Source organism: Pan paniscus, chromosome 5, assembly GCF_029289425.2.
Source record: "Pan paniscus chromosome 5, NHGRI_mPanPan1-v2.0_pri, whole genome shotgun sequence".
NCBI classification, from domain to species: Eukaryota; Metazoa; Chordata; class Mammalia; order Primates; family Hominidae; genus Pan; species Pan paniscus.
The window spans coordinates 48050639-48060767 of NC_073254.2; the positions used below are offsets into that span (position 1 = coordinate 48050639).

General features: G+C 55.9%; 1 protein-coding gene across 2 annotated transcripts; it reads right to left on the bottom strand.

Annotated features, from left to right (window-relative positions):
- Window positions 1–2062: 2062 nt before the first annotated feature.
- BAK1 (BCL2 antagonist/killer 1) lies at window positions 2063–10004 on the bottom strand. Of its 2 annotated transcripts, none has more exons than XM_003808559.5 (6): window positions 9544–10004; window positions 7047–7147; window positions 5304–5439; window positions 4809–4952; window positions 3545–3725; window positions 2063–3418 (listed from the first exon to the last, which is right to left on the bottom strand). In XM_003808559.5, the coding sequence occupies exons 2-6, from the start codon at window positions 7114–7116 to the stop codon at window positions 3314–3316; spliced, it is 636 nt and encodes a 211-aa protein (XP_003808607.1). In that variant the 5' UTR covers window positions 7117–7147; window positions 9544–10004; the 3' UTR covers window positions 2063–3313. The 2 variants fall into 2 exon arrangements, with proteins under 2 accessions (XP_003808607.1, XP_034817754.1); XM_034961863.3 differs by having other exon boundaries at window positions 5304–5377; window positions 9544–9766.
- Between the last annotated feature and the right edge of the window lie 125 nt (window positions 10005–10129).

Consider the following 10129-nt stretch of genomic DNA (forward strand, 5'->3'; position numbering starts at 1 on the left):
AAAAAAAAAAAAAAATTAAATCCACATTTTACAAGCATCTTACAAAATGGGGCCTCTACATCTGAAGTGCATACAACTGGAGCAGGAGGGGTACATTTTTGTCACGGGTGAAAAAACAAAAACAAAAAAACAAAACTAGTGGATATGGTGGTTTAAGTTTAATGAATACATGTAAATTTATTTTAATGCATTCAGGTGACTATGTCGTAATAACTTGTTCAATATACTGAGTGATTTTAGGCTAAGGAAGGATTTTTTCAAATGAAAGGGTTTGGATGGACACTCGGTGACTCTCTAAAATATACTCTTCAGAGGAGGTAAAAATAAATACGTGAAGGTAAAACGGCAGGGTGGGGGTGGGGAGAATGTGAGGCTGTTGTGTGCAAGGAAGGGCGGGTATTCATACTGAAACTGCAGAACTAAGCAGGTGACAGCTGCACACCGCTCCTTTCCCTGGCCGGGCTGCCCCAGCTCAGTGACATCACAGACTGTGACGAACCCAGACGTATTTGGTGGAAACCAAGCCACAATCTCAGAAGCAGCGCACAGTTTGAGTAGAAATGAGTTTTTTTGGTTTTTCTTCCCTAATACCCGCAGAGCCCCTACACTCCCGTTATCCTCGCAGCCCCTGGCTGACTGTGTCCGACCTAACTTCTCGCCCCCTGGTTTCAGAATATCCTGGCAGCGGAATAGAGGGCGTTGGGGGGCGGTGCAGGCCAAAACTTTTTGGGCTGCCCCACCCATGCCTTTCCGGTTGGCGTTGCAGCTCCTTAGACGAGTAGGCTAACCACAGCCCACCCGCCTTTCTTCCAGCGACGCAACGATCTGTTCGCCGCTCAATGCCGCATGCTGTTCAAAGCCCAGAGGCTGGAGTGGGTGCGCCCCAAAGGCCCCGCCCAAGGAAGGGCACGCTTGCGTGCTCGCGGCGGCGGCCATCTTGGACTCGGGCAGCCGCCCACTTCTAACCTCTATGGCATCGCTCCGGGAGGGAGGCGACCCCGCACTCTGGGCCTCTTAAACCTGTGCTCGCGAGCCCCACATTGCTCTCCGGCCTCCACGTAAAACTCGAGCCAGTTTCCTGGTGGCAAGTCCTCACTCCTTGGGTGACTCTGAGAAAGCACCCGTTTCCTTATCTGTAAATAGTAGTTTGAGTACCCCCACCCCCGTCTCCTACCTATTATTTGGGCAGATGATGAACTCTCAGCATAAAGCCTGGCACACAGTATGTGTTCTATAAATGTTGTCTGTGAGCTTTTCCTGTACACTGCGGGGTGCCTTGTAGCAACCACCTTCCAGCCACCACTGCCTGCAGCGCCGCCTTTTCCCTTTTCCAAGATCGCGTCTGTACTAGACTCTGAAGACCTTGTGGAGGGAAAAGGGGCTTGGCAAGCCCACCCCAGAAGGGTGAAGGTGAAACTCACGAGTTCTCTTGGACTTGCATGTGACCGTTCTGGAAGGGCGTCAGAAACACAGACCAGGGTGCCCAGGACTGGAAAGACTGTAGATTTTGGAACATTTCAACGCCCCCATGCTTGTTATTTTTATCACCCCTGGCTGGGTACCCATAGGGACTCCCAAGCAGCATAAAACTAGAATGAAAGCCCTGCGTGTGTGCTGACTGTGGAGACATCAGGAAGGGGGAGCTGGGACATTGTGTCCCAGGCAGAGCTAAATGTGGGGGAGAAGGGCGTTTTGGACCAGCGTGGGTGGTAGCCCCAGGGTGGGAGAAGAATTCAGCCCAGGTCAGAGGTGGCCTGTGGGGGTCCTCAGATATGTGCAGCTGCTCCACCAGCTCTGTAGCTAAAGGACCTCCCAGACTTCCTAAAGGGTGGGAAACTGCATGAAACCCAACGAGATGAGAGAAGTTCATGGGGGAGGGGCGAAGGCCTTCCATCGGAGTGGGGGCTGCAGAACCATACTCAGACCTCTATGGGATTCTGGAGGCCTAGTGTGAGGTTTTATTCAATAATAAGCCAGATGCATGCCAGGCGTGCCCAGGTTCCCACAGTCTGGCCTGATGGAAAGAGGGGTAGCAGAGAATACAAAAACTACTAAGTCAGGGTGAGGGGATTGCACAGTTTATTTCCAAACACTCAGAGGATAGGGGGTGGCCTATGGGCTCCATCTGCCTCCCCTCCCTGCATTTGGCTGAATCAAGAACTTCTCCCCTCTGACCCCCAAGACCCTAGGCTGTGCCCAATAGAGAAGGCACTCTCACCCCCCACCCTGAGGAGACCTAGACAGGTGAGGAGCATGGAGGGTGGGGGAACAGAGTTCAAGTATTCACAGTTCCCCCATCTACACCCCTGGATTACACTGTGCCAGAGCCATGAGGGAGGATCCCACCTCTGGGATTCCTAGTGGTGTTGATAGTCCTTCTCCCACTTAGAACCCTCCAGATGAACTCCCTACTCCTTTTCCCTGAAATAACAAACCAAGTCCTAAGCCCTGTAGTCTGGGCAAGGAGGGGCCTTAGCAGGCCACTCACCCAAGGCCCCCAGGGATGGGGGTGAGAGCCTTCACCTGTAGTGAATGGGTTGGGAGCAAGTGTCTATAAGGAGAGAGGAAGGGAGAGAACTGAGAGGACCTTGGGAGGCAGGCTTGGAGGCTTCTGACACGTGAGTTCAGACAGCTCTGGTCTGCGACTCCACCCCACCCCACACCCCAAGCCCAGAATCCCTGAGAGTCCAACTGCAAAGGCAGTATGGCCGGAGGGAGGAATGGGAGCAGGGGTAGAGTTGAGCAGGACCTTGGCCCCCCTCTCCTAGTAGGTCCTGCTCCTGGGACACATGCTTAGGGACGGCCAGGACCAGGCTCAGGTCCTAGTCCCATCTCTTAGGGTGCTGATCTTCCAGAATAGCTGAATCCTGGGGAACATAGACCCACCAATCCCCACACCCCAGACGTCCTGGCCTCAGGTAGAATGGTGGGAATGGGCTCTCACAAGGGTATTATAAAAAGCTAAAACCATTAAACACTTTCTGGGGAGAAGTGGCTCCCAGTCTCTTGCCTCCCCAAGTTATCAGTCTCCCCAGCGCCTAGCAGACAGGGCTAAGGAGGTCCCAGAGAGCCGAGGGAGGAGACGGCCACAGCCCCTGGGCCCAGAGAGAGGGCCCACTAGCACCATGCAATGTTGAGGTGCCTCTGCAGCCTGACTGGCCCCCACGCAGGGGCCCTCCGAAGCTGGAGTGCACACTTGCTAAAGCTTCTGTACTCTTGAGGGGGGACCCCTGCAAGGGAGCAGAGAAGGCAAAGACTTCGCTTAAGTCCAGGCAGGGGTCTGAACCGGGACCCCAAAGGGCACCCTTGGGAGTCATGATTTGAAGAATCTTCGTACCACAAACTGGCCCAACAGAACCACACCCAGAACTACCAGCACGTTCAGGATGGGACCATTGCCCAAGTTCAGGGCTGCCACCTGCCGGGAGAAACAAGGTGGTCAGAGAGAAGCTGGCAGAAGATATAGGAACCCGAGGAAGGGGTGGGGCCTGGGAGAGGGGCAGCCCCAACAGCAGGGAGGACATTGCAGTCCTTGGATACTCACCCAGCCACCCCTCTGTGCAATCCACCGGGCAATGCAGTGATGCAGCATGAAGTCGACCACGAAGCGGGTCACCTGGCCCAGGAAGCCAGTCAGGCCATGCTGGTAGACGTGTAGGGCCAGACGGTAGCCGAAGCCCAGAAGAGCCACCACACGGCCCCAGTTGATGCCACTCTCAAACAGGCTGTGGGCAGAGCATCCCATAGCATTGGTGGAGAGCCCCCAGGAAGCCCTTCAGCCTGCCTGGCCTCTCCCACCCCTCTCCCAGCTGGAAGCTAAATAGCTTAGCTGTGAATTAAGGCCGCAGAGGCTGCCCCAACCTGGCCTGTATTTGGGAACAACCTGGGTCTCTGCGAAAGGAGAAAGCTCAGGGGCAGATGAGCTGGATGCCACTGCTGGGGTGTACGCTCAGGTGCAACGGGGCACCGAGAGGGCAGAGGGCAGAGCAAGTGGATGGAGTCAGCGGGGAGATTACCTGTGGGTGTTGCTGCTGGCCTGGCAGCCCGAGGGACAGCAGAGAGAAAAGTACAGAAAAGATTAGGGTAGTTCCTGTCATCACAGTGGTATGAAGGCTGGCCTCTAAGTTCACGGACTGGATATTTCAGCTCTGAGCACTAATTCTAAAATCTATCACTTACTCCTACCTTCACCTCCAGTTTCAAATCTACTCCGACACTGACTTCCCTAACTCTGGTGGTAGCAATGGCTAACACTTTGTAAGGTGGACACTGATCTAAGCATATTTTCCCTATTTTACAAACCAGGAGACTAAGGGCTAGGAAGCTTCACGAAGGCAGTAAGTGGCAAAGCTTGGATTTGCACCCAAATATTTGGTATCTTTAACCACTTGGATGCCAGATTATAGCAACTAGGAGCCATTTCTAGGACCTGGCAGAAGTTAGCACCCTCACCATCTTCAGTGTGATATGTGGTTTCAAATTGGAACTATGAAGGACAGCTATGTCCCAGCTGGGCTGGGGAGCTGTGGGGGACGTCCCCACCTCAGGCCCCCTCTAGAGTCCTGATCTAACCAGTCAAGACCTTGGAGTCAGAGCTCAAAAGAGCTGTGAGCTAATGCCCAAAATACAAGTCTGGGACCCCGAAAGAGAAAAATAGGGGGCCGAGACCACATGTGAGTTCACAGCAGACGTTGGACACTGACAGAAGGCTTCTTCCCATGCCGGGAGTGCATCATGCAGGCAGGGTATGGTATGGTTGTGACACGACAGAGGAGTAACTGGAGCTGGCAGGGAGGTGGCTGGGGTACCTGGTGGCAATCTTGGTGAAGTACTCATAGGCATTCTCTGCCGTGGGCTGCAGGTGCTGCAACATGGTCTGGAACTCTGAGTCATAGCGTCGGTTGATGTCGTCCCCGATGATGGCGAGCTGCCGTCCCACCTGCCCCATGGTGCTGTAGGAGCAGGAGGCATGCAGGTGAGCCAGTAACCAGGCAGTCGGGACCAGGCCCTGGCTCATGGCAGAGGGGTTCTGCCTGAGCTGTCCATGGCCCTGTGCATCCCTTCTTGGAGGTCCCTGACAGTGTTCTAAGACATGAGTGCTGGGCTCCAGGAGAAGGGGCAGGCATGGGCTAAAAAGGATACAAGGTCCTGGATGGGGGTGGGAGCCCAACATAAAAGAGGAGCAACCATGAGAGAAGGGCAAGACCCCCCAGGCCTCCCCAGCTCCCAGGACCTGCACAGAGACCCATGCGAGCTACTGCCTCCCTGAAGATGTCCTTGTGGGCCCAGCGGTTGTAGCTCACCTGCTAGGTTGCAGAGGTAAGGTGACCATCTCTGGGTCGGCAGGGGCAGCCGCCCCTTCAGCCTCCTGTTCCTGCTGATGGCGGTAAAAAACGTAGCTGCGGAAAACCTCCTCTGTGTCCTGGGCTACCTGCTCCTCTGAGGATCAAAGCTGGGAGTCAGGGAGAGAGGGCCGAACCCTGGCAGCCCCATGCCTTATAGGGGATTCACTCTTCCTAAGGCCATAGCTGTCCTCACCCATGGAAAGAAATATCCCAACCAGGTGTGGTGGCTCACGCCTATAATCCCAGCACTTTGGGAGGCCGAGGTGGGCAGATCACCTGAGGTCGGGAGTTCAAGACCAGCCTGACCAACATGGAGAAACTCTGTCTCTACTAAAAATACAAAATTAGCCGGGTGTGGTGGCACATGCCTGTAATCCCAGCTACTCAAGAAGAGGCTGAGGCAGGAGAATTACTTGACCCCGGGAGGCGGAGGTTGCAGTGAGCCGAGATCGCGCCACTGCACTCCAGCCTAGGCAACAAGAGCGAAACTCTGTCTCAAAAAAAAAAAAAAAAATGGCCAGGTGTGGTGGCTCATGCCTGTAATCCCAGCACTTTGGGAGGCCAAGGCGGGCGGATCACGAGGTCAGGAGATCAAGACCATCCTGGCTAACATGGTGAAACCCCGTCTCTACTAAACAAAATACAAAAAATTAGCCAGGCGTGGTGGGAGGCGCCTGTAGTCCCAGCTACTTGGGAGGCTGAGGCAGGAGAATGGCGTGAACCCGGGAGTTGGAGCTTGCAGTGAGCCTAGATCACGCCACTGCACTCCAGCCTGGGCAACAGAGCGAGACTCCATCTCAAAAAAAAAAAAAACAAAACAAAACAACAACAACAAAAAAAACAAAAAAAAAAAGAAAAGAAATATCCCTACTTCAGCACCTTAGCCGCCCCTAGAGCTTATGCTGTGTGGAGAGTTGTTCCGGCACTTTCATTGAGTCCTCACAGTAGCCCTGGGAGCAGGCAATCCCCAGCTGGCAGGGGGAAAATGGCACAGGGTGTCTGAGTAACGTGTGCAAGGTCATACAGCCAGAACAAGCCGGGGAACCGGGACAGTCCCGGGCATTTGGGGTCCTGAGTCTACGTTAGTACATCTCAGCTCCGCAGCCCTTTGCGTGCAGGGAAATGTGGGAAACAAAATCTGAAATTGTAGCTGCGGCCCAGAAAAGTCACACAGGGAGATAGTGACAGACCTGGGACCTGATTCCCAAGTCCAGGGAACAGCCCGCCGTGAGGTGTGAGCTGGGGCTTCCCTGGCTATCCCCTGGGAAGAGGGAAGGAGGGCAGCCATCTTACTTCCTCCCCAAGTCACAATAATTGCGTTCCCTGTTGAGCAGACCTGACTGGGTGATTGGCCAGCTTACTTCCTTATTTCTCCCGCTGGAGGGATACAGCAGCCAGGCCCCACTCTACTTCCTGCCTCCCTCGCCCGTGACCCCGCCCTCTGCCCCGGTGGCACTGTGCCCACCTTACACTCACTTCCTGGCCTCTCCCAACCTCCAGGCCCTCCCCAGTCCAGACTCCTCCCCCTCCCAGGCTTAACCTTGACAGCAGCTCCAGCCTCTGAGCCCGTGGGTGGGGAAGAGTATTCCCCACCCACAGTGGGTGAACCGAGGCGAAGGAGCCTGCCTGAGTCCTGCTCCTTCCATCCTCACGACAGCACTCATGGTTATGGGATGGGTGAGGGGGCAGGAAGACCCTTACCAGAAGCAGAGGGCAGGGCAGGCTCTCCGCACTCCTGCCTGGGAGGACCTGGGCCTTGCCCCGAAGCCATTTTTCAGGTCTCAGTGGAGGACGGGATCAGCCTGCGGGGAAGGGCGAGAAAAAGCAGAGATGGGGGTGAGCACAGACCTGTGACTGGGGACCCCATACAGGTTGCCATGTCCACATAGGAGAGAGGATCCCCCATTCCCAGAAAGGCCCTTAGTCCTCTGGGACTTGGGCCAGGCCGGTCTCAAACTCCTGACCTCGTGAGTCTGCCTCGGCCATCCACAGTGCTGGGATTACAGGTGTGAGCCACCGTGCCTGGCCTCCTCTGGGACTTTTTATTCTTACTCCAGCATGGGTCCCAGTGAAGTCTGCTGGGAGGAAACAACTTACTGAACACTCCCTCTTCAAGGGAGACAGGGTAAGAAGGTGAGGCAGCCAAGGGCAGACTGAGGTATCTGCACCATCGAGGAGGGTGTGGCTGCAGCAGTGCCCGCTGGCTCTCAAGTTCATGCCACTCCTGGGGCAAGAGCCTGGGGGGTTTTTAGCTTTTAGCTGTTCCTGGGGCCTCCTGCAGCCCACCCAGCACATGCTTATTGCAAGCGAGCCACTGCCCAGCCAATGGCCCATGAAGGCTGCCCTCAGAGGCCCTACTTCCCTCTGGCTGGCCAGAACACACCTGTTTTTTAACTCTGGGCTGTTAGCCGCAAACATTTCCTGAGAGCCTAAGATATACTCTCCCACTTAGGAGCACTCTGTGGGTGGTGAACACTGGAAACTCACATGAACCCAGCAGGGTGAGCGCCATCATACCCACTTTACAGGCAGGAAAAGTGAGGCACAAAGAGTTGAGTGCCCGAGGTCACATCGTTAGTCACGGAAAGTCAGGTTGTTTGTCTGAATCTCTGTGAGTCCATGTACTCAACACGCATGCAAGATTTCTTTTCCAGTTTGTGGACCTCAGAGTGTGTTCTTTCTCAGGGCAACTTTCCCTATTTACCTCCTGTCTGTGCCTTCCCCACTCCTGCCTTGCAGTGACTGGAGGGAGCCCTCAGGATCAGGGCCTTCTTTGAAGCCCCATAACCTGCCTCGTACTCCCACCACACACCTGGTCTTCTGTCCCCAGCCCCAATTTTCCTCTTTGCCTGGGCCTGACCGCAGCCCCAACCTGCTGTGACCCCTCATCAGGGCGAGTGTTTCCTGGATGTCAGCTGTTTCACTTTCAGTTTGCACCCCTCCCAGAGCCCCATTTCCCCAGGCAGCCTCCAGCCCTCAGAAGGAGAGCGCCCTCCTCCTATCCCAGAGGGAGGGGGTGTGCAGCCCCACCCTGGGCCAAGCACACAGCCCCACCCCCACTGCCCAGGGCCTGGGGACCTTCGCCCACCCTCCTTCCGCTAGGCCTGGGAGTGTTTTCGAAAGTGCCCCAAGAGCTCTCAAGAAGGGGTGGAGGAGGGCTGGACCACCTGTGCCCTCACCCAGCTCCCCACTCCTCCTCGCTCTGCCGGACAGGGACACGGCGAAGGCAGACCCTCCTCTCCTCCACCTCTAGGGGCAAGGCCTTGTTAAAACAGAACTTTGCAGCCGGGCATAGTGGCCCACGAGGTCAGGAGTTCAAGACCAGCCTGGCCAACATAATGAAACCCCATCTCTACTAAAACTACAAAAATTAGCTGGGCATGGTGGCATGCGCCTGTAGTCCCAGCTACTTGGGAGGCTGAGGCAGGAGAATCGCTTGAACCTTGGAGGCGGAGGTTGCGGTCAGCCGAGATCGCGCCACTGCACTCCAGCCTGGGCAACAGAGCGAGACTCCATTTCAAAAAACAAAAAAAAAGAGCTTTGCTTGCCTCCCACCCCCCGTAGCTCCTTAAATAAGATGGCCTTCCTTCTTCCCCAGTCTCCAGGACCCGGCACCCCCAGGACAGTAGGGCTGGAGGATGCTGACTGCACCTCCATCTCCCTCTACCAACACCCCAGGCTTCCGAGGGGAGCAGGTAGAGCCTCAGAACACCCCCCAAGGCCAGCAACCTATGCTGACTCAGGCCTAGCTCTGCCTCCCCCATCCAAGTGGCCTAAATTCCCGGTGAGGGGAGCCACCCTCAACTTCCTGGGCTTGCTGGGCCCCGATGAATGTTCCCCAGGGATACATGCCTGGCCAGGCCCTGGACCCAGTCTAGGGATGTTGGGCAGCAGCAAGCTCTGAGAAAGTTCTCTCTCTGCCCTTGACCTTGGCTCTGACCTCCACTCCCATCTCCCAGACTGTTAAAGGACCCAGTTCTTACAGTTCTCCGACATCCAGGGCTGGGCCAAGAGGGGAAGCTGTGAGGGGCAGCCAGAGGCAGGCATGGCAGGATCAGGTCCCCAGCCGGGGCGGCAGACCTGCCCAGGGAAGCCTTGAGCTTCCCCTTCCCCACCCGGCTCCCGGCAGGCTCCCTGCCCCACCCTGGGGCTGGGGCTGCTGAGATCTGGGAGGATGGACAGGACCCTTCCAGCTTACCTGCCGGGATCCTGGCCCAACCCAGGTGGCTCAGCAGGGTGGAGATGGAGGTCCCGAGGGGCTGGCGGCTGCTGCTCCCAGGGGCTGAGTGGGAGCCCAGTTTCCAGGAATGGGCGTCAGTGCATTCCCGGCATCTGGATGTAGCCTTTACTTGTCCCTGTGCAGCCCGAGGGACCCGCGAGACTCCAGTGATCATAGAGGTGCCAGCGGCACCCGGCTCCAATCAGCTCCCTCTAGAGGAAGTTGCTCTGTGGCCACCGGATGCAGACGCACAGGCCGACAGCCTGTAGGGGTGATCTGGGTGGGCCAGGCCCAGGAGCATGTCCCGCCCACTTTCCCCACCCCACCTCCCAGGCAGGCAGAGCGGCTGTCAGTGGCCCACTGCTTTTCCCATCCCTGATTCTCAATCCTTGTCTTTGATCTTCTCCCCCACCTCTACATCAATCAATACCAATAAAAAACCCAGGGTGAGAAGTTTCTTAAGCACTGCTGCATGCCTGGCACTTTAGCAACTATTTGTCTCATTGGATCTTCTCAACAACTCTTGTAAGTGAGTGCTGTTGACAATACCCATTCAGATGAACAG

Coding starts and splice junctions, on each gene's coding strand:
- BAK1 (XM_003808559.5), bottom strand. CDS start 7,116: ATGGCTTCGGGGCAAGGCCCAGGTCCTCCCAGGCAGGAGTGCGGAGAG. Junction 3,726..4,808: donor TTCACCAAGATTGCCACCAG/GTACCCCAGCCA, acceptor CTCTGCCCACAG/CCTGTTTGAGAGTGGCATCA. Junction 3,419..3,544: donor TTGCACAGAGGGGTGGCTGG/GTGAGTATCCAA, acceptor TTCTCCCGGCAG/GTGGCAGCCCTGAACTTGGG.